This window comes from Microcaecilia unicolor, chromosome 9, assembly GCF_901765095.1.
Source record: "Microcaecilia unicolor chromosome 9, aMicUni1.1, whole genome shotgun sequence".
Classification (NCBI taxonomy): domain Eukaryota; kingdom Metazoa; phylum Chordata; class Amphibia; order Gymnophiona; family Siphonopidae; genus Microcaecilia; species Microcaecilia unicolor.
Genome location: NC_044039.1, coordinates 139,687,642 through 139,712,382, shown reverse-complemented (window position 1 = coordinate 139,712,382; position 24,741 = coordinate 139,687,642). Strand labels below are relative to the sequence as shown.

The 24,741-nt window shown below is 40.3% G+C and overlaps 1 protein-coding gene across 1 annotated transcript in view; it reads left to right on the top strand.

The window, feature by feature from the left end:
* UBR1 (ubiquitin protein ligase E3 component n-recognin 1) overlaps positions 1 to 24,741 on the top strand; it is a 718,041-nt gene that overhangs the window by 369,401 nt on the left and 323,899 nt on the right. The window contains exons 21-22 of the mRNA XM_030215524.1: positions 16,924 to 17,048; positions 22,540 to 22,592. Coding sequence (XP_030071384.1) covers positions 16,924 to 17,048; positions 22,540 to 22,592 — 178 coding nt within the window. The remainder of the gene's footprint in view (positions 1 to 16,923; positions 17,049 to 22,539; positions 22,593 to 24,741) is intronic.

Genomic DNA, 24,741 nt, shown 5'->3' with positions numbered 1-24,741 from the left:
TTAGCACTTCTTATTGAAGAATGTATTGTTAATTCAGCATTAGTCCACCAGTTTATTTGAATGTAGAGATCACTTTGTATAGTATTATTCTTGTTGAATGAACAAAGCTATATTTAGGTAAAAATCAGTAGGTATAATCTAGCTCTGTAAAGGTTGCAAAATATACAAATGTAAGACTGAGTACCAACTAGGATGCTACTGAAGAGTGTAATAAAGAACCAAACCTTTGTCAGATTGACTTTCATGACATATATATTCTCAGTTCTTCAAATGGACATCATTGGGTTGGGTCGGGTCGGGTCTCAAATAGATGCAAGTGAAAAATTTGTTCCTTGACGTTCTTACCAGCCAATCCAGAACTTGTGGGATAGTGCACGACCAGCAGATAGAGACAAGTTAACAAGGAATGGTAAATAAAACCAAAAATATTATACTGCCTCTGTATCACTCCATGGTGCAAGCTCTTCTTGAGTGTTGTGTTCAGTTCTGATTGCCGTATCTCAAAAAATATATGACGAAATTAGAAAAGGTTCAAAGAAGAGCAACCAGAACGATAAAGGGGATGGAACTCTTTTCATATGACGAAAGACTAAAGAAATTAGGGTGCTTCAGCTTGGAAAACAGATGGATGAGGGGGGGATATGATTGAGGTCTACAAAATCCTGAATGGTGTAGAACAGGTAAAAGTGAATCAATTTTTCACTCTTCCAAAAATTACAACAACCAGGGGCCACTCAATGGAATTACATGGAAATTCTCTTCGAAGAAATAGGAGAAAATATTTTTTCACTCAAAGAATAGTTAAGCTCTGGAACTCGTTGCCAAAGGTAGGATGTGGTAACAGCACTTAGCTTATCTGGGTTTTAAAAAGATTTGGACAAGTTCCTGGAGGAAAATTCCATAGTCTGTTATTGAGGTGGACAAGGGAGAAGCCACTGCTTGCCCTGGGATTGGTAGCATAGAATGTTGCTACTAATTGTTGGGTTTCTGCCAGGTACTTGTGGCCTGGATTGACCACTGTTGGAAGCAAGATACTGGACTAGATGAACCATTTGTCTGACCCAGTATGGCTGTTCTTATGACCTTTTAATTTGAGGTCTTCCCTTTAAAGACATCATGTAGCCACAGCTCTTAAGTATTTGTCTCCAGCAGATGGAGATAGGCAGACTGTGCAGCTTCTGGACAGGCTAAGAGTTCCTGATCTGTTCAGAGGACTGAGTCTCAGTTTTACAAGGGGTGCTGAATTACATTGAAGAACTAATTGTGGCGTGAACAGAATATCTCAGAAGTCTCAGATCCCTCCACCCACCCCACCCCCTCAGCATACATTGGAAACCTGAAACTAAAGAGTGTCTCACAGCATCTACTATTTAGAAGTTTGTACATTTTACAGTAGGAGTAATATAAAGATTCCTCTAGCCAATGCTACTGGATGGCAATTAGAGGGTCCTTGGCTGTGTGCAGCCGTCACTGAGGGAGCTTGGGCAGGCACTGGAGTGCTCATTCCCATTTAGGCCACAGCACCAACATATATTCTGATTGCAGCTGAAGCGCCTGAGGTAAAGTGTGGATGCACTTCAAGGTGGCAACCTAGGTGGTCAGCATGAGTTGACCTTCCTGATCTGGAAGTTGCCAGAGAGCAATGAGGGAGTGCTCATCTTGGCTCTCAGGTTGCGCATTTGGGGAAGTCCTGTGAAAGAAAGCAGTTATTTTTTACCCAAACTAGTGCATATTTAGTGCTTGTGTACTACTGCGTTGCTTGTAGAGAAGTTGCAGGACGGCTGCCATTTTACCACCCACTAGTTTACAGTGACTCTCAAAGAGCATTCAGTGCTTCGGCAATAGCTAAGTGTTTATAGTTGTCACAGCTAAGAAGGTTTCTAATTGTTTCCTAAGAAATATTAATTTCACTAGAGTACAGCTACTGTTTACTGTGCACACTGATTGTAAAATATCTCTCTTGAAGCATCTAGCTCAGCTTAGGTTTTTTGGTCATTCTGAGGTTTTGTTGCTTTAACTGGGTTCGATTCCCACTGTAGCTCCTTGTGACTCTGGGCAAGTCACTTAACCCTCCATTGCCCCAGGTACAAATAAGTACCTGTACATAATATATAAACTGCTTTGAATGTAGCTGCAAAAACCACAATGAAGTCCCATTCCCTTTCCCTATCCCTTTCCAAGGGAACAGGGATACCAATTTCTCTGGAGTATTTATTTAAGTTGCTCTTTGTAATGTTGGACACAGATGGGAAGATTTCAGTCCTTCCAGAAATTTATTTCTGTCCCTAGGAGCAGGGATATCAATTTCTTCAGAGGTTTATCTACTGTTTCCCAAGTATTTTGTTTAGAATGTCACTTCTTGGAACTTTGGGTAGGTGAGAAAATATTATCTATTCCCTGGGAGCAGGGATAATGATTTCACTGGACATTTTAGCTCTTAAATCCACAAAATTTTTCGCCTCTCCATGCTCTGTTATAATTGCCCCACACATACCACCTTCTTCTTTCCCATCTGAACAATTCCCTGATTCTCTTGAGTATGAACCAAAGTCAGAAGGTCTCAAGTCTGTTTTCAGATCCTCAGTATAAGTACCTAATAGGGCCCACCTTCCTCCCCCCCCCCCCCCAACCACCTCCCAGGTAGCCAGGGAAGATTCATTAAAGTTATATCCTTCCCCTCCCCTTGTTCCATTCCATTTGCAGTCTTATATTCCACTTATTTCATTAAAATAAAAATTCTAAATGAATACAAATTTAGACTTGAACAGTAATGGGAATCATAATACAAATATAACTGTCTAAAACTATTGGACACAATCAATTAGATATTGAAATAGGAAACAAATATTTTAAGTGCTTTCTGAAAAAGTAGATAAAATGATAATTCTCTAGTCTAGCTTGGCAGACTTCCAAACCCTGTCCCCTTGAAAAGGGAAGGATAATTCAGTCTATCTCCTTTGTCGAACTTCTTTTAAAGAAAGAAAACTATATTTCAGTTTGAGTCTGGTACAACAAATATATTATTAGGAATATTTAGAATCCTTACAATACCTTCAGAATTATTTCATGAAAAGATTAAAAAATCAAATCAGATTTTAAATAAATATGCAAATTAATTGGCAACCAATGTGAGGAAGTCAAGAAAGGAGTAGCTCTTTCAAATTTGCCCTTACGGAAAATAAGCCTAGCTCCAGTATTTTGTAAGAATTGAAGCTTTTGTTGCAACTTCAAAGATAATGTGCAATATAAAGAATTACAGAGTGGGGTTCACACTCTCCACAGCAATCGAACACAACAGAAAAAAGGGGGTGGAGAGGGCCCAATGTCAAGAGATCAGTCACCACACTCAAGGGTAAGATGCTCCAGAAAAGCCTTTATTGGGACCCAACACGGTCCGTGTTTCGGCTGTATCAGCCTTCTTCAGGGATCAATCAATGGATGTTCTATAATATATTGATTGATGGAGCATTTACTGGTCAATTAATAAAAGTCACATGAAGCCTTGACAAGCGCCTTGTGTATCGCACTGCTAAAAAGTATTCTTTTATACTTTTTACCAGTGCAATATAAAGAATTACAATAATCTTTACTTAATGATGACCTAATAGCCCTTAATTGATGGTATTTAAAAAAAGATTTTTTTAATTAAATGACTTTTTTAACATTAAGTTTTTATTGAAGGTTTATAAAAAGAAAACATTACAAACTTCAAAAGGTATACTTCAACAATCAAATGGTAAACATGCTAGTATCGTCCAATAACAAAAACATTATACCAATAAACCCTTCCCAACCCTACCCCCCCCCCCCTTTGCCTTCTATACATAATTTGGAGTACTCCGTGGTTCCTTCAGAGTACTCGACACCACCTGAGGGAGACTTCAATGTGTCCCCTCCAAAACTCCACTAACCCTGAGCCCACTCCTCACCCCCCCCAACCCTCTTAAGTGTCCCTCACTAACAGATTCTGATGCAACCATTCTTCAGCGGTGGAGTTATAGCATCCCAGTCTATGATCAGTTAATTTCTCCAAGTCCCCCAAAAGTTTTATCTTCAGGCACCAACTAGCTAGTGTTGGTCCTTTGCCTTGCTTCCAGTGCGCAGCTATGACACTCTTTGCCACTGCTGGGCATAGTCTTTTGAGGCAGCAATTCCATTTCAGGCCTCTGCGGTTGCTCCATGCAAGCAGACACCATTAAGGATCACAAGGAAACTATGTATCAATGGAAGAGCATAAGCTTTACATGACTCCCTGCCAAAACCCCTGAAGCTCCCCACATGTCCACTAGATATGGAAAAAGGTACCTGTGTCAGCACCACACCTACAACATAGATCTGAGGACCCAGGAAACATAGCTTTTATCCTGTCTGGTGTATAATACCATCTACTCAATACTTTAAATGCATTTTCTTTAATCAAGACACAAATAGAAGCTTTTTTCACCTCCAAGCATACCGCCTTCTATTCAGTCTCACTCAGTTCACACCCCAAATCTTTTTCCATGCCTGCATATAAGAAAGCTTAAAGAAATCACTCCCTTGGATAAAACGGTATGTGAGTAATGGTTCCCCTAAGCATCCCCAGTGCGGCCCATAAATTTTCCAAGTGCTCAGTTTCATCCAGATCAAACCTCAGCCACCCCTGACTGGAGATGTAGTGTTTTACTTGTAAATAGGAAAAGAAGTCTGGGGGTGGGGCAGTCCATGTGACTCCCGTAGCTCCTCAAAAGAGCGCATTTCCCCAGCATCTAAAGTAGAGGAGTGTCATTTCCGATCTGAGGAAGAAGGGCAACCTTCGAAAGCTAATCAAGAAATGTAGTAAGTTATGTCCAATAAAAAAGGTATCATCTTATTTTCTTTTCCATGTTTTATTTTGTTTGATTTCTATTGATAACCCAGCATCTAAGAAATTACAAATCAAAATGTAATAAGACCTTGTTGAGCCAAGTCAACAAATATTGGCCGTCTCAGGCCAACAGAAAATCTTGGCTGCTGTGTAACATGCACAAATGAAGAAGAAGCATGGGAGCCCCTCAGCTTAGTTTTTAAAAAGCCCCACAGGAAAGTAAATGTGAGACAGATGGGTTAGATGTCATCTGTTTATAGGTCCAACTAGAAAAAGAAGCCCAAAGGGCTGCTCCCAGGGAGTAATCCTTCACATAATATTGTTTTAGGGAGGTCGTGGGCAACTGCCCCCCCTCCTCCCGACTCCAACCAGAAATAAGTTTTAATTGTGCAGCCCAGTAATACCACACTAATTTGGGCATTCCCCATCCCCCCAGTTCCACTAGGGTCCACATCACCCTCTTAGCTAGTCTCGAGGGACGCCCTCCCCAGACAAAGCTAGAAATTTCAGACTGGAGTTGCAGGAGTTCCATCCTCAGGACCGCCAAGGGGAGAGTTTGAAACAGGAGCAATAATTGTGGTAGCAAATTCATTTTAACTGCCAAAATCTGACCCCACCACGAAACCACCCGTTCTTCCAAGTGTTCAAATCTCGGCGAAGCTGTATACTCAGATAGCGGAAACTGATCCACACCTTACGAAAGGCAAAAGATTGCAACAGCCTTTCCTCATTCTCTTCTGGGATGGTAATTCCCATAAATTCTGATTTGTCATAATATACTTTGAAGGTGTATTTTCAAAGCACTTAGCCTTCCAAAGTTCCATAGGTTACTATGGAACTTTGGAAGGCTAAGTGCTTTGAAAATACGCCTCTTTGAATCCCGATATTTTTTTCAAAGCTGTTTAATTCCCGTATTATTGTGGGCAGGGTCAACTGGGGTGCTCTCACATAGAACAGTATATCGCCGGCAAACAAAGGTATCTTATGCTCCATACCCCCTATTTGAACCCCTTATGTCGGGCAGAGATCGAACCCATTGTGCCAAGGGCTCAATAGATAGTGGGCATCCTTGTCTGGTCCCCCTTGTATTGGAGAATTGTGGTGAGTACCCTCCATTAATCTTAATACGAGCCACAAGGGCTTCATAGAGACACTGCAACTAACCAAGGAACTTGGGGCCAAAACCCATTTAGCGCAATACTGCCCACAAATACGGCCAATTGACCCTATCAAATTCCTTCTCAGCATCCGTAGCCAGCAGGGCTGATGTCTCCCCTTGCATCTTCGCCCTCCCAAATTATATTTATAGTCCGCCTAATATTTTCTACTACCTGGCATCTGGGCACAAATCCAGATTGGTCAGTACGGATAAGCTGTGGGAGTACTCTACTTAAATGATCCGCTATAATCTTTGCCAGGATCTTTACATTGATATTGAGTAAAGAAATCGGACGATAAGAGCCACATACCGTAGGATCTTTCCCCGGTTTTAGTATGACTGAGATCCCCACTTTGTGCATACTAGGCAGGAGGGAGTGACCTTCAAAGCATGCATTACCTACCCGTCTCAGGAGAGGACCTAACTTGGCAAGAAAAAGCTTATAAAATTTTGCAGTATATCCGTTATTCCCGGTATCTTTCCCCCTTTAAGGCGTTTAACCACCCTCATAATCTCTTTAAGGGCTATAGGGGTTTTTATCCAGTCCCAGTCGGCTGCAGTTAACCCCTTCAATCCATCCCTGGCCAAATACTGCTGAATCTTTGATGGCTGGACCCCTTCACCTCTTGTGTGTAAATTAGTATAAAACTGGTCAAAACTGTTCCTGAATCTCCCTGTCTCGGTAGTCTAGAATGTTTCTAGGCCCCTTAATTTTGGTGATGGCATGCATAATCTGACGCTTTCTAAGATGCCACGCTAGCATTCTGCCTGCTTTATTACTGAATTCATAAAACCTCTGCTGGACCAATCTTCTATGGAATTCCATCTGGTCCACCTGAAGCCGCTGTAACTCCGTCCTACAAACTAGCAGATGTGGCAAAATGTCAGGATTTCTCCCCTCATGGTGCAGTCTCTCTAGACGCACTAATTGCATCCGAAGCTATAACTCTTTAATGCCACATTCCCGCTTCCTTCGTGCTCCCCTCTTAATAAGATGGCCACGTACCACTGCCTTGAGAGCATCCCAGAGAATGCCATCTGATCTATATAGTTTTTTATAACCCCACGCACTTTTTCACATACTTCCTCATCCCCCAGTACTAATTTCATTTAACTTCCAGAAGGTATGACGCTGCTTGCCCTTCAAACCAAGCAACTGGGCCCAAACCACAGCATGATCAGAAGCATATATACTCACAATTTCAATGTCTTGCACCTGACCCCACAAAGCACGACAACACCATATCAAATCTGTTCTTGTATAGGTCTGTTGTGCATATAAGTAAAAAGGAGTAGGAGTGTTTGCCCGGATGTTGTAATCTCCATATATCCAGCAAATCTAGTCCCCAACCAGTTGCAATAATTTTTCTCTATGAACCAAACCACTCCCCACTCCACACTTGGAATGGTGTAATGCTGTGAGAGACAAGTTAAAGTCACCCCCCATAATCACGTGCCCCGAGACAAAATGAAGAAGATCTTTACGCAGGGAATTAAAAGAAAAAAAATCCCCCTGACCCACATTTGGAGCATACAGGTTAACAAAAGTTACTTGCTGGTCATATAGGCATCCCTTAACTGTAAGACATGTCCTAGAGTCATCTACAAATAAATTGTCTTTAGTAAAAGGTTCCCTTGCCTTAATGTAGATCACCAGCTCCCCCAGTTTTACCCCCTCTTGGATAAGCATGCGTATAACACTCTTTATATTCTCTATGGCGAAGTAGTGAAACATCTTTTTTTTTTTTATGTGTTTCCTGGAGCATGATAACATCCCAAAGGAGACTGATCGTGAGCCCTCTAGGGACAGAGAAAGTACCTGCATATAATGTGTACAGCGCTGCGTACATCTAGTAGCGCTATAGAAATGATTAGTAGTAATAGTAGTAGTAGAGATGCTTCAGCTCTCGAAAAATAATACTTCTCTTTCCTGGATCATTCAAACCATTAATATTCCATGAACCTACCTGCCAAGAAGGTTTTAGCGTGGTAGGGGACCCTGAAGCACTTCCCTTAATTGCAGGGACCAGAACATCTGAACAACCCAGCTCCAGTAGATCTCTGCAGGCCTCAACCGTAGTCTGGACCCTGCACGTCTGTCCACCTACAGTGAATAGTAATCCAAATGGATAAAGCCACCAATATCTCAGTCCAGCCTGTTGTAGATATTTAGTCACTTTGAGTAAGTCTGTCCGACGTTGAAGTGTTGCCTTGGCCAAATCTTGAAATACTTTTATTTTGCAGTTGTTCAAGGTGATGTCTCCCAGATTTCTAGCTTTTCTCCACACAGTCTCTTTCACTGAGAAGTCGTGGAAGCATTCAATTATGTCTCAAGGCAGGGATTCCCTTTGGGGCCCCAGACTTCTGTGGGCTCTATCCAATGTTATAGACACTGTCTCAGAGGTACCAGGGTTATTCTCGCCTGAAGCCACGAGGAAGGCACAGATCTCTTTAACCATTTGGACGCTGTCCATAAACTTCTCTTCTTCGGATACTCCCTTAAAACGTAAGTTACAGTGCCTGGATCGGTTCTCAAGATCCTCCAACGCCAATTGCCATTGAGTCCTTATCTTTCTTTCCGATTTAATTTCCGCTCTCAAGGTTTGCAAATCATCTATAAGGCCTTCTGTCCTCTCCTCAGTTTGCTCCAAGTGACTCCCAATCTCCCTCACCTCATTTTGGAGCGCTGAGACCGCTGACTGTATATCTTTCCGAATTGCAGCCATTTCAGCTTTTAACTCCTTAAACCAACGAGCTACATCATTGTTGGTAAGATCCCCGTCACTCTCAATCAGCTCCATGTGGTCTGGATCTGAGTCCGTGTCAGCCTCCTCCATCTTGTTCCGGAGTGTCTCAGCTTTCTGCAGTGCCCCTGTGGTGCATGCACGCTTCTCAGCCGTATATTTAAATTTATTGAGCTTTTTCCTCACAGCCATCATGTAGAAGGTACCTGGTGTGAGTGTAGAGGAAAATCGACCTGCAACTTCGGGTGTAGCTTTATTTTCTCTTCCCGCACTGGTGGAGCTAAGGAATAAGACTGCCATCTCTCAGCGCTTATGTCACTTCCTCCCTCTTAATTAAATGATTTATCTGCTGGCCACACTTATACGGTCTGTGCCAGAGCCGGTGGTGGGTGGTGGGGTTGGTGGTTGGGAGGTGGGGATAGTGCTGGGCAGACTTTTGTACGGTCTGTGCCCTGAAAATGACAGGTACAAATCAAGGTAAAATATACACAAAAAGTAGCACATACGAGTTTGTCTTGTTGGGCAGACTGGATGGACCGTGCAGGTCTTTTTCTGCCGTCATCTACTATGTTACTATGTTATCTGAAAGTCATAAGTTAGTTTGGAGTCTAAAAGTTTTCCAGGCCAGTAGGTCCTGTAGTTGAGCTACCCAATAGTACTTTTTCACATTGAGCACAGCCAGTCCCAGCACCCCCCCCCCCCCACCCTGTCCTACATAGACACATACCAGCCAATATTCAAAACTATTTAACCTGCTGGAAACAGCTGTCAACTAGTTAAATGGCTTGTTCATAGCTATCCAGTCATTTTCAGTGGTACTTAACCGCTTATCTTTGCTGAAAATGACTAGTTAGCGCTGAACTCAATAGCGGCTAATTTGTGGGCATTCCAGGAGCATATTCAGGTTAAGTTCTGATATTTAGCACGTCACTGCATTAGTGAACTGCTTAAATCAGGCTGCATAAATAGCAATCCTATCTTTAAATGGTTTGTTTGGCTATGCAAGCAAGGGCAGAATTTTGACTTAGACAGCAATGTGTTAGCCAGCCTAAAAAAAAATGCTCACCTCTGCTTGATGAATATTCGGGGGGGGGGGGGGGGTGGAGGGGGAGATAGTCTCTCTTCACTGCAAACTAATCAACACTTTTTCTTCTACCCTACCTGGCAACACATGAAACAGATACAACAGTTGAGGTTAAAGGCATAATTTTTACAACTTTTATTCTGCCTTCCCACCACAGACACAATTTGTACCAATTCTGCTGATCCTGGTCTAGCCTTTTAATTACTGGCTCTTATTTAAGGACATATAAGGAGGTAGTCCTTTTCCCTGCTATATTGATTCCCAAATATCTACTCACTGTACCAACCCATCAGCATGGACACTGAGTGCGTAAAAGCCCTTCCTGATCTATTGATGAAATAATATTTAAGACTTCGGACTTTCCCTGTTGACTTTGACACCCTCCCGTATCTCTCAAATTCACCTACCACCACAACTTAGGCCTAGTAAGAGTATTCGAAAATTGCTGAAAACATTCCTCTTCAACAAGGCCTACAATGAGCACCCACAACCTCATTAACTCACCTCACCAACCCTCTCAACTATGAAAGTTTACCTTATACTGCTATCCAATTCACTCCCTCCCTTCTTCCCTCTTCCCTTCTTGATCACTACACACTGCTAACTGTATCTGATATCCTGATAATGACAATGTCAACAAATCTATGTAAGCCACATTGAGCCTGCAAATAGGTGGGGGAATGTGGGATACAAATGCAATAAATAAATAAAATGAATAGAAAGTCTTCTGCAAGTAAGCCAATTTTGTGTTTCTTACCATGTGCCTGAATCCTATCTATTGATTCCAACTCCCACACTCGTTGGGCCAGTGGTTCAATAATCAATGCAAATAGAATGAGGCAAGTAGGCATTCCTTCTTGGTTCCTTTTTAATCACAAAAGTCTTAAAGTACCCCCTATGTACCCAAATGCAGGCTAATGGTGAGTTACAAATTGAACAAATCCAGCTCAAGAATCGAGGCCCCAGCTTTATTTTACTTGAAACCTTTAACATAAAGAGCCAGGATACACTATCAAAAGCTTTCTGTCTGTCATCAGAGAAAAGGACTGGGCACTTTCGTCATCTTAGCCCACTCTTGTCATATTAAGCACCCGGACTGATCTGGATGGACCATCTGGGAGATCCAATTCATTAATCTATCCACTAAAATCTTTGCCAGATTTTTGTATCAGTACCAGTTAGTGAAATAGGGTGATAGGATCTTCATTGAGAGTGGTCCTTTCCCTCGGGTATAATAGTAATCCATGTCAATATAAAATTAAAGTAGTTTTTACCCCCCCACCCACACCCACTCACAGTGAATTAATAGACACAAGATGTGTCCCATTGACGACTCCTGGAATAGCTTGTAAAATTTCAGCGTGAAGCCATCCAGCCCTGATTTTCTGGAACGCATTAATCAAAGTACCTTCATCCCTGAAATTGGTCGGTCTAATAATTTCACATTCTCTACTGCAGGTTTCTCCATATGAATCTTCACCATTTCGCTTTCCACTTCCTCCTGCTAAGGGATATAGAGGGCCTTATAAAATTCTACAGACTGTTTCCATATACTCTTCTCATCAATTACCAGAGTCCCATCACCCTTCTTAATTCGAAGGATATTGTTCCTTGTCCACTGCATCTTTACTGTGTGGGCCAATAGTTGACTTGCTTTATTATTAAACTTAAAAAACTGTTGTTTCACCTGCTCTAAATGATAATGAAGGTTCTCAACTTCCCAAGCTCCTTTCAAAATAATATAGCTTTTTCCCCAATCCTCCTCTTACGTTCACTCTCCAAGGTGGTTATCCTCTGGGGTATTTAACCTCTTCCAATCTACTTCTTTTCCTTTGAGCTGCCAGAGCTAAACAAATGTCTGCTCATTATTGCCTTCAACCCCTCCTAAACTGCCTCTTCTGCTACCTCTGCAGTATCATTAAAGTCCAAATTCTCATGCAAATATTGCTCCACCTGCAGCACTATCATTTAATCTCCAATATAATGTACCTGTGGATTCTCTTCCATCTACCTTCTCCAGACAGACTGGGATATGATCAGATCAAGTAATCATGTGTGTGCCTTCTCCACCCTAGAAAATAGGTCATTTCCTTCAAGGATAAGATCTATTCTCAAGTAAGTATGGGGCACATGAGAGAAATATGTAAAGTCTGGATCTGAGTGCAACGCTATCCACTCATCAACTATATTTAGAGTTCCTAAGAACTTATGAAATTGTCTCCTCTCCTTCTGTCCATTTGTCTTCATCCCTCCTGAGTTACCTAGTTTATGTGTTAGGTTAAAATGTGAGGCATTCTTCCACATTGGCATAATCCTTTTTTATACAAATTGTTCTTTATTTTGGTCCTTTTTATTTTATATTGATCTCGTTGACATGTATTGTGCTTTTTTTTTTTTTTTTTTTGCATGTGCTCAATAAGACCTCATTTCAATTAAAAAAAAAAAAATCCCCCAATAATTAGCTCCCCCTCCTGATCATTCAGAATTTTTTAAAATTTCTTTATTCATATTCAAATATACATTTACATAATATAAATGCAGGGAAATATTAGTAAATTAAACATATCAAGTAAATAATTTTAAATGGAAAAGTACTTCAAGTTTTGTCCACTATTTAAATTCAAGATACAAGGAAAAGAAAAGAAAAACAAAAAAGAAATCAGAAAACATCTGTTATAAAAAATGAGGAAATAGAGCACACTACCGATCAGCGGTTTCAGCTATCTATTGGAGCAACTGAGGTTGTTTCAACCGTGCCTCTTTCTTTAACAGTAATAAATTGCAACAGTTTCGCGGGATCAAAAAATACATAGTGTACAGAGTTTAAGGAAATTAAACATCTACATGAGAATTTCAAGGAAAAAGTGGCTCCTGAAGCCAAAGTTCGCGATCTTAAAGCTATAAATTCCTTTCTTCTTCTATGAGTAGACCTACTCAAATCAGGAAACACCTGTATCTTACAGCCACAAAATTGTTGTGTAATATGTGTAAAATATAGCCTCAGTATATTATTCCTATCGGTCTCGAAGGCGAAGGTAACCAACAAAGTTGTACTCTCAGTAATAACCTCCAATGAAGATTCTAGCATAGCAGTTAAATTTTGATCTAAGTTTGGAGATACGTTGGAGTTTTTAACACCAGTAACATAATACGCTTTCACAACAGGAGGAACTAAGTCTGGCGAAAGCCCTAAGACTTCCAGAAATTATCTTCGCAACATCTCTATTGGAGGAATCATTGGAGACCTCGGAAAGTTCAAGAAGCTTAGGTTATTTCGCCTTAATAAGTTCTCAAGATATTCAACTTTGTTGCACATCTTATCCTTATCAACTAAAACAGTTGCGATAGTACTTTGAAGTTTTTTAGTTTCAAAATCATGCGACTCACTTGTCTTCTCTAGTTTTTCCACCTTCTTCGACAAAGAAGAATGCTGTTGTTTAACTTCGGCTATTTCCACTTTGAAAGCATTAGAAGATTGAAGCATGGTCGAATTTAACGCCTGAATCGCGTCCCATAGCATCTCCATTGTAACAATGGCCAGTCTTTTCTGTCCACCCAGGCTCTCCGCCAGAGTCACCAGAATGGGGGATGGTGAGGAAACCACCTCACTTAAACTCCCTCGCGCTGACAAATTTTCTGGGGTAGAAAACCCAGCAGGGCCTCCTATGATTTCCAGGCCTTCCGTCTGGAGTTCTCGTGCTGGGTTTACTCTTTCGCCGGGTCTGGGTGGCGCCGTTTGTGGAGGCGGACTCAAGGACGCCGTCTCCAAGCTAAAGTCTCCCTGCTGGACTGGAGACCCAACCAAGATCGGAACATGTGTTCTTTGCGGCTGTGCGCAAAACGTCTCCAGCGTCTGACGAAGGGCAGGAGCACCTCCAGCACTAGAGGAGTCCTTCGCCCTGGTTCCCCTTTCGCTTCCTCATTTCTGGGAATAGAAAAGGCCGCTCTGCGTTATTCAACGGAGGTACGAGAGTGCTCACGCTGCACCTTCTCTCACGGAAGCCATCTTGAATCTCATCATTCAGAATTTTAGTTGTGTTCCTCTGGAAATTCTCCCTGTCTTATATTAGGGATATATACTTGTTCACATAATGTGTGTTTCTGATTATTAACTTGGCCACCACAAATAAAAACCTGTCCCCTTTGACTCTCAGTACTCAATGGACCTCCACATTAAAACCCCTGAGCAAATAGGATCCACGCCCTACCCTCTTTTTTGCATTCAAGCACATTAGGTGCCCAGATTCAGTTAGGGAATCTCCAGTCACTAACATAGTATTCTTGTGCCTTCAGTAGGTGCATTTCTTGCACTAAACAAATTGTCCTGTGTGGCCTCTGTAATTTTTTGGAACAGTAACATCCACTTTAGTGTGCAAATTGAGACCCCAAATATTATAGGTAATAATTTTTTATTTTAGAGCCCCTGATAATGTAATAAAGTGCTCCCATTTCCCCTGCCCCCACCTTTCCTGTCCTCCCCTCCCCTTCTATCCAAGAAGGAGCCTTTTCTTATTAAAAGATCCCAGATAACCTTCCACTTCTTCAGCATATGACATTATGTTTGGCTGAAGAGGAGTCTTCTAGCTGCTGATGGGTGGACACACTAGGAGCTGCATGATATTTTTCTCTGCACGAGGAAAAGGAGGACTGACTGCTAGTCAGTGTGGATGCTGGGGCATTGCTGGTCATCAAACACACTTGGTTCTGCCACAAGTTCTTAGAGGGGGAACGATGGCACAGTATTGCATGTTGATAGCAATAATTATGCAGGGGGCTCAGGTAATATGAATCTCCAGCAGAGGTTAACAATGCCTGTGTTCCAGAAATGCGCTCCGCTGCTCACAGCAAAGCAAGAGCTTCAAGGTGTCATAATGGGAAGTTCCCCATTGCAGAGCTGTTTTTCCATCACAAGTGAGATGCCGTTTGGTGAGATATCTGTTTTAGTTCTATTGTGGTAGTCAGCCCTTCAGAGGATGAGGTGGGTCCTTGACGCTAAAACTGTTGAGACTTTTCCAAGACTTGTTTTAGTTGTTAAGTTGGTACCTTCAGGCCTGAAAAGTCAGCTCAGTAGGTACTATTTTGTCAACCTTCCTTGGCAGAGTTTACAGAAGGTGTTGTGGCAGGACCTTTTGTTTTAGGAGCTTTTCAGTTGACTCGTAGATGATTGCTAGGTTTGTTTCCCAGAGGAACTATGAACGGCTAGTGGTTTGTTAAACAGATTCCTGAAGATCATTCAGTTGTCTGGCAAATGGAAGTCTTTCTGTTCCATCATACTGTCCTCTCTGATGCCTTATTGCATTCCTGCAAAGAGAGATTCCAGCCATTGAGCTGGCATTGTGGCTGTTGAGCTAGTTTGGATGATTGAAACTTCACATGATGCTTGAGAAGACAATTCCTCTGAAGCAAGAAGACTATTCAAAACCGAATCGAGACTTAGGTTCTCATTTTCAAAGCACATAAACTTACAGTTACATAGTAATCTGTAACTTTGTAAGTCTGTGTGCTTTGAAAATGAGTCTCTTGGTTTGTCAAAAAATTTGAATTGAAGACTTGATCAGCCAGAAGATTTGAATTGGAATTCTTCAAGCATTCCAGAATATCATTTAAACCTTGAGTGTTCATTTTAGTTTATCTTTAAATTAATAAGTAGGAAACACTGGAAATTTTTGTTTGAAGATGCTTTGAGAAAACAAAAATTTTACTAACTTATCTGAGACCACATGATGTCCATTTTGAAACTGAGACTATACAGTATAAGTCATGAAAGTCAGTTTAACATAGTTTTGATTCATAGACTGGTCTTCATTTTTTTACACTTTTAGTATTGCACTTGCTGGTACTTCTGGTCTTATGTCTTGGATATTTTGAGTTATACCGTGTAGACTTTTTTGACTTAATCATTGATTTACAGTTGTTCAATTTTGTACCCTTTGAGGGTTACAAAGCAGATCTGGTTTTCTGTGTAAACAAACTATTCAAATTGAGTTTTTAAGTCATACGTGTACAGATATGATAAATATTCATTTGTGAGTAACCTGAAAACCCCTCGAGATTCAGGGTTCTGTATCTCCGGTTTAATTAACATTGTTCAGTATTGATATTTCTGTAATTCTCCACTTTATAATGAATGCCATACAAAAGGACCAAGTATGTATGTGTAAATGTACCTGTTTAGGGCCATAAGTCCTGATTTACAGAATGCCCTTAATGTTCATCAGATATTTGTGTACACTTGGTTCTGAAAACCAGTCATGATTGCAAACCTTGAAGACCAGAGCTGAGAACCTAAGGTTTAGCATATTCCTAAAAGCCCTGGCTGTAGTAATGTTTGGATGTCCCAAATGAAATTACTTATGGAATCTCACTCAAGTGCAGCACTAATACACTAAGGTTAAAACATTGCTAGCATCCTGAGGGTGATGTATTACATAAATGCACAGTATTTTTGTAGTAATAACTTGACAACCCAGACCTTCATTTGACTTTTCAGATTATTTTCCTAACTTGGATTATCCTCTGGAATTTGTTGCCAGAGAATGTGGTAAAAGCAGTTAGCTGACCAGGGTTTAAAAAAGGTTTGGATACTTTCCTAAAAGAAAAGTCCACAATCCATTATTAAGATGGACTTGGGAAAATCCACTGCTTATTTCTATGATAAACAGCATAACCTTTGTTTTACTGTTCTGGGATCTTGCCGGGTACATGTGACCTGAATTGGCCACGATTGGAAACAGTACTGCGCTTGACGGACCTTCAGTCTCTCCCAGTATGGCAATGCTTATGTTCTTTTGTTCTCTATAGCAGGGGTTCTCAACTCAGGCCTCGGGACACTCCAAGCCAGTCTAGTTTTCTAGCTATCCATAATGAATATGCATGAGAGAGGTTTGCATTCAAATTTATCTCATGCATATCCATTGTGGATACCTTGAATATCAGACTGGCTTGGTGTGTCCCAAGGACTGGTTTGAGAAACCCTGCTCTGTAGGTTTTCCTTTCGGCTAGATTTCATTGATAAGGAATTATGCTGTGTACCTTATTCATAAGAGCATGTATCTTAAAACTCTCTCCTTTTTTTTTTTTCTGGCTCAAGGAGAGAGATATGTGCCTGGCTTGACTCATGTGACCAAGGAGGATATCATCATGAGAGAGATAATCCATCTTCTTTGCATTGAGCCAATGGCTCATAGTAGCATTGCAAAATATTTGCCTGAGAATGTGAGTATTACAGAGTTTTTGAAAGGGATGGGTAAGGTGGTCGACTTCCAAGGGAAGGGATTTTCTTTGTATGATTGCCCCAAGTACCCGTTTGTTTTATAAGCAATCAAAACCTTATTTCTGTTTGGAGGTGGTTGATTTGTGAGGTTTTCCAAACAGTTTTTTCACCCACACCTTGGAACAAGGGTGTAAACATATGGTCCCCATGGTCAAAACCACAAGTATCAGCTATTTTTTTTCTAGGTAAGGGAAAGTGTTTTTTTCTGATCCACTATATAGTTCTGGTTCAAAAATCCCCTTGGTAGATTCTATCAAAATTCTGAGTCACCCTAGGTCATGACTTGCATCTTAGAACGTAAGAGTAGCCATATTGGGTCAGACCAAGGGTCCATCTAGCCCAGTATCCTGTTTTCCAAACAGTGGCCAAGCCAGGTCACAAGTACCTGGCAGAAAACCAAATCATGGCAACACTCCATACTACAAATCCCAGGGCAAGCAGTTACTTTCCATGTGTGTCTCAATAGCAGACTATGGACTTTTACTCCAGGTATTTGTCCAAACCTTTTTAAAACCCAGATACACTAACCACTGTTACCACTGGCAACAGTGTTCCAGAGCTTAACTATTTGTTGAGTGAAAAAATATTTCCTCCTATTTGTTTTAAAAGTATTTTCATGTAACATCCTTGAGGACTGTCCCCTAGTCTTTGTACTTTTGGAACGAGTGAAAAATCGATTTACTTCTACTCGTTCTACAATACTCAGGATTTTGTAGACCTTAATCATATCTCTCCTCATCTGTCTCTTTTCCAAGCTGAAGATCCCTAACCTCTTTAGCCTTTCCTCATATGAGAGGAGTTCCATCCCATTTATCATTTTGGTCACTCTTCTTTGAACCTTTTCTTTTTTTTATTTTTTATTTTATTCATATTGATAATATATCACAAAACAATGTGAATAAGCAATTGGCATAAATTTTAAAACATCCCTTGTCCCTTACCCTACTTAGTTCACTTTGTTAGTTTCTTCCCCCATGTTTACTTCTTTATGCTTGCCTAAGCTGTTAAGTTTGTACTCTTATGTAATTCTCTGTAAGCCACATTGCGCCTGCATGTGTGGGAAAATGTGGGATATAAGTAACAAATAAATAAATAAATTGGCATAAATTTTACAGAAAAATACTATACTTTAAGGATAAGAAAATTTTTACGGCCTTTCCGACCACTTATAAAGAAAACAAAATTTCCAAGATTTCAAGAATCAAATAATAAAATAGAAATATACAGCATACATTAGCTTCCTCTGTTTTCAAACCCCAGCCTACAATTTAGGGAAGAGGCACAAATTCACATCCACCATTCTTTGAACCTTTTCTAATTCTGCTATATCGTTTTTGAGATACGGCGACCAGAACTGAATACAGTACTCAAGGTGCGGATGCACCATGGAGTGATACAAAGGCATTATAGTATTTTCGGTCTTATTCACCATCCCTTTCATAATAATTCCTAGCGTCCTGTTTGCTTATTTGGCCACTGCAGAAGATTTCAGCGTATTTTCTACAATGACACCCAGTTCTTTTTCTTGGTTGCTGACCCCCCCCCCCCCCCCCCCCCCCCCCAAAGGTAGACCCTAGCATCCGGTAACTATGATTCAGATTATTCTTTCCAATGTAGATCATCTTGCATTTGTCCGCATTAAATTTCATCTGCCAAATGGATGCACAGTCTTCCAAGTTCCTAAGGTCTTCCTGCTATATTTCATAATCCGCACGTGTTTTAAGTACATAAGTATTGCCATACTTGGAAAGACCAAAGGTCCATCAAGTCCAGCATCCTGTTTCCAACAGTGGCCAAACCAGATCACAAATACCTGGCAAGATCCCAAAAAAGTACAAAACATTTTATACTGCTTATCCCAGAAACAGTGGATTTTCCCCAAGTCCATTTAATAACGGTCTATGAACTTTTCCTTTAGGAAGCCGACCAAACCTTTTTTAAACTCCGCTAAGCTAACCGCCTTTACCACATTCTCTGGCAACGAATTCCAGAGTTTAATTACACGTTGAGTGAAGAAAAATTTTTCCGATACGTTTTAAATTTACTACATTGTAGCTTCATTGCATGCCCCCTAGTCCTAGTATTTTTGGAAAGCATGAACAGCCGCTTCACATCAACCCATTCAACTCCACTCATTATTTTATGGTCCTCTATCATATCTCCCTTCAGCCGCCTTTTCTCCAAGCTGAAGAGCCCTAGCCGCTATAGCCTTTCCTCATAGAGAAGTTGTCCCATCCCCTTTATTATTTTCGTCGCCCTTCTCTGCACCTTTTCTAATTCCACTATATCTTTTTTGAGATACGGCGACCAGAATTGAACACAATATTCGAGGTGCGGTCGCACCATGGAGCGATACAAAGGCATTATAACATCCTCATTTTTGTTTTCCATTCCTTTCCTAATAATACCTAACATTCTATTTACTTTCTTAGCCACAGCAGCACACTGAGCAGAAGGTTTCAACGTATCATCAACGACAACACCTAGATCCCTTTCTTGATCCGTTAATCCTAATGTGGAACCTTGCATGACGTAGCTATAATTCGGGTTTCTCTTTCCCACATGCATCACTTTGCACTTGCTCACATTAAACGTCATCTGCCATTTAGACGCCCAGTCTCCCAGTCTGGTAAGGTCCCCTTGTAATTTTCATAATCCTCCCGCGATTTAACGACTTTGAATAACTTGGTGTCGTCAGCAAATTTAATTACCTCACTAGTTACTCCCATCTCTAGGTCATTTATAAATATGTTAAAAAGCAGCGGTTCCAGCACAGACTTCTGGGGAACCCCACTAACTACCCTTCTCCATTGAGAATACTGACCATTTAACCCTACTCTCTGTTTTCTATCTTTTAACCAGTTTTTAATCTACAATAGAACACTACCTCCTATCCCATTACTCTCCAATTTCCTCTGGAGTCTTGCATGAGGTACTTTGTCAAACGCCTTCTGAAAATCCAGATACACAATATCAACTGGCTCACCTTTATCCACGTTTGTTCACCCCTTCAAAGAAATGTAGTAGATTGGTGAGGCAAGATTTCCCTTCACTAAATCCATGTTGACTTTGTCTCATTAATCTATGCTTTTGAATATGCTCTGTAATTTTGTTCTTAATAATAGTCTCTACCATTTTGCCCGGCACCGACGTCAGACTCACCGGTCTATAATTTCCCAGATCTCCTCTGGAATCTTTTTTAAAACTCGGCGTTACATTGGCCACCCTCCAGTCTTCCGGTACCACATTCGATTTTAAGGATAAATCACATATTTCTAACAATAGCTCCGCAAGCTCATTTTTCAGTTCTATCAGTACTCTGAGATGAATATCATCCGGTCCAGGAGATTTGCTACTCTTCAGTTTGTAGAACTGCCCCATTACATCCTCCAGGTTTACAGAGAATTCATTGTTTCTCTGACTCGTCAGCTTCAAATACCATTTCTGGCACTAGTATCACTCCCAAATCTTCTTCGGTGAAGACCGAAGCAAAGAATTCATTTAACCTCTCTGCTACGGCTTTGTCTTCCCTGATCACCCCTTTTACTCCTCGGTCATCTAGCGGTCCAACCAGTTCTTTTGCCGGCTTCCTGCTTTTAATATACCTTAAAAAAGTTTTACTGTGTGTTTTTGCCTCCAACACAATCTTTTTTTCGAAGTCCCCCTTAGCATTAACAGTCTTGAGTAGTGTTATGTATCATCTGCAAATTTGATCACCTCGCTCGTCATTCCGATTTCCATATCATTTATAAATATGTTATATAGCACCGGTCCTAGTACAGATCCCTGTGGCACTCCAATGTTCACCCTCCTCCATTGAGAGAAATGACCATTTAACCCTACCCTCTGTTTTCTGTCCAATAACCAATTCCTAATCCACACCAGAACCTTGCCTCCTATCCCATGACGCTTTAATTGTCTCAGGAATCTCTCATGATGAACTTTATCAAAATCTTTCTGAAAATCTATATACACTACATCAACCGGCTCAACTTTATCCACATATTTATTCACGCCTTCAAAGAAATGAAGCAAATTAGTGAGGCAAGACTTCCCTCGGCTGAACCCATGCTGGCTCTGTCCCATTAAGCCATGTTTGTCTACGTTTTCTGTCATTTTATTCTTTATAATAGTTTCCACTATTTTGCCCGGCACCTTCAATTGCACCTTTCAAACCTAGTAAGAAAATAATTCTTCATTTTGAAAATGGGACTGGTAGATGGGAAAGCACTATCAATTCTGATACGTGTATTAGTAGAGAATTGTCTTGATTATTGCAACACTTTATTACAAGGACTGTGAACTGCAGATATTAGGCATTTACGATTATTCAAAATGTAGCAGTAAATATCATCACAGGTGCTCATAAATTTGACCATGTCACCCCATTGCTGAGAGGTGAACATTCAATACTCATTTCTTCCCTTTTAATATCTTGATACTAGTACACAAAGGGGCACATTTTCAGAGCACTTAGACCTACAAAGTTCCACTTCTTTTAACCAGTATTTGCACTTCTTATAGAGTCTGATTTTATTGGAGGGGGTCTCCATTTCAGTTTTTATCTGCATGTTTGTGGTTCCCTATTCTGTCTCTGTTTTGCATGCGCAACTGAGGTAAAGGATTCTGCTAGGAATGTGTAACAGAACAACTTGTTCATTTCCCAGTAACAGGTATGTTGGTGCTCTAGGGCCCAGTGCAATATTTATAGCACTGTCTTTTCATAGGTGAGTTAGGGCTGTTATGGTGTGTTAAGTTTTCTGTATAATTTTTAAGTGTCCTTTTGAAGGGTTTAGTGTTATTTCGCAAAGTGTTTGGTCCTATTTGAAAGCAGGCTGTGTGGCAAAAGCTGCTTCACCCCCCCCCCCCCCCCCCCCAAAAAAAAAAATGCTCAAGACCTGTAGTCTCCACATCTTGTAGAGTCATCACACAAACAAAAACCTGTCTGGTTTTTTTTTTTTTTTTTTTTTTCTTGGCGGTTTACACGGCTGAAGGCGTTCTACAAACGAGCTGTTCAAACAGCGGGTAATATAACCTGATTGTTTATTCCACATCTTTGTCAACTTATTATCTTGCTGACCTATAGGAGTCCCTTGACCCCTGATGAAGGCGTTTGTACGCCGAAACACGGACCGTGTCGGGTCTCCATTATAAATAAAGAACTACATTTTTCTCAATCCTGAAGGCCCAGTGTTTGCTTTGTTTGTTTGTTTGTTTGGTTGCTTTTGTATGCTGTATTCCCTCTTTTTTGTGACTGTACAGTGCTGAAACCTGGACATGGCCTGGCATTGAATATCCTGGAATAATGATAGCTGTGGTCAGCAAAACACTCACTGCTGCTGGCTGAATATTTACCCTATAGTCTGCAACCCCTCTTACAAAGTGCTAAAAGACTGCTTCTAGAGTAATATGTATATATTTTATTTCTAACAGGAAAACTGTGATACTGGCTTGGACAAGGTTATCAGTAAAATAGCCATATTCAAGTAAGACATTACTTCTATTCATATTTTTATGTATATAAGATGTTTCACGTAGCAAAAGTGTGTGGGGGGGGGGGGATCTTGTATTTTGGGGAAAATTAAAGTGTTGAACAAAAATAAAGGACAAAGTGTTAAAATCTTACATTGTTTCCTTGTGTTATTTTGAAATAGCACATCTTTGACCCAAAGTTTGAATTTCCTGCAATATTTGGGAAAGAAGGCAATTCCCAAAAAAGCTTGTGCAAACATACTCTTGCATAAATATCACTCTAGAACCTTTGGCCCATTCTTAAAGCTCAGCATTCACGCTTTTGTGGAAAAGTCTGAGTGTCTTTTACAGACAATTTTGGCTACATTAATTTTTATCTTCCTAAAGTTGCTTGGAAATTAAATTTCGGACAAAATGTGCTATTTATAAAGCCCGCAAGCAGACTTGTATGTTTTTTATACTTTTTTGGGAGGGAGGAAGGGTTGCAGTATTCAAGAACCAGTGGCACAGTTTAACAAAGTAGGTGATCATTTATCTTTGTTTTTTGACGAGTTTGGCTGTCTTTGTGAATCTTTAAAATGTCTGGGGGAAGAAGTAGGTTAATTTAGAGAGAAATCCTGGTGAATGATATTAAGTCACAGTAGATGAAACTAGCTAAAGGTCTATAACACCTAACTTGTGATGACAATGATGTCATTACTCCTGTTACACTATTCATGGGTTTGTCATTAGGAAGGCAGCTCTCTACAATACTGTGCTTAGTTTCATGTATGTAATTCCAGGCATATTGGCAGTGGCATTGCATTGAGATGCTAATGTCCCATTAGATAACTTACAGCAAGTTTGAGAGCAAAGTTAAAGTAAGTCTGGACATGTTTTGCAATTTCTATTAATTAGGTAAGTATGTCAGAATAATGAAAATATGAAATACCATGATGGGGAAGCGTTTATGTATAATACAAAGATCACAAGTAACTCATGAAAATAAAATAGGAATCAAACAAAGCACTTTGTCACATCTAAGTTGGCGTCAGCTGGGAAAAGAAAGCATAACCCTCTGAGGAAGTGACATCTATCCAGTTGGTGACTTTGTTCTGCTGCTCTAGCGATAAAATTCACAAAGGTCCAACTCCGTCAATGCAATTTCAAGTGCTTGAAGGGCTAATTTAGTGTGCTAGGGCCTCACCACAATGGCTGGTACACATCCGATAGGAGAGAATAAAGAGGTGCTGTGATCTTCTGCCCAACTGAATGTAAAGGAGCATCTAGATCAAGTGTTGCTTGACCTCACTAAGAAGACATTGTGCAGGTTTTAGTGCTTTGATGTTCCTGGAAGCCAAACTGCCTGGAGTGAAAAACATGAGCTTTAGAAAGGAAAGATTGAAGCTGTAGTATTAGTAAATGTAATTTAATTGAAAAATATTTGGAACTCGCACAGTCTAAAAATTCTCAGCGGTTAACAAATATATGTACATAATATTCAATAAAATAATATCATATAAACCAGACTTAATATGAACACAAATATATAAAAGCCTGCACAATATCTCCTAAATTTGCCTGGTATAACCACTACTTCACATCAGTCCAGGAACAAAAACCTAGTCTACCCCATAGGCTTGTTGAAACATAAAAGTTCTCAGATCTTTTTTGAACTGTCCAATACCCTGTAATGCTCTCGGTTTTTGTGGTAGTGCATTCCAAAGTTTCAATCCAGTGATATTAAGAGTCTCATGATGTTCCTCTAGATGTACTTTATGAAAAGAAGAAGCATCCAGAAGTTTCTGACTCTCTGATCTTAAAGACCTTAGAGGTAGATACATCCTTAAATTTTCAGAAATGGTAACAGAAATATTGTGCGTTAAAACTTTAAAAATCAACAACAAAATTTTATTCTGTATTCTATTCTAGCCACCGCATTCTGGGCTACCTGCAATGATCTGTAGTAAGCCTTAGGTAGAACCATCAACACACCTTTGCAGTATTCAAAGTAGGGACCAATTACTCTTTTGATCATCAATCTAAAATTAGATTGATTAATCAAATTTTTCAACTTCCTGATTTGACGTAATTTAAAAAATACTGTTTGAATAATTTTTTAAACCTGACGTTTCACAGTCAAAGCAGAGTGTAAAATAACATCTAAATTTTGCATTTCATGAA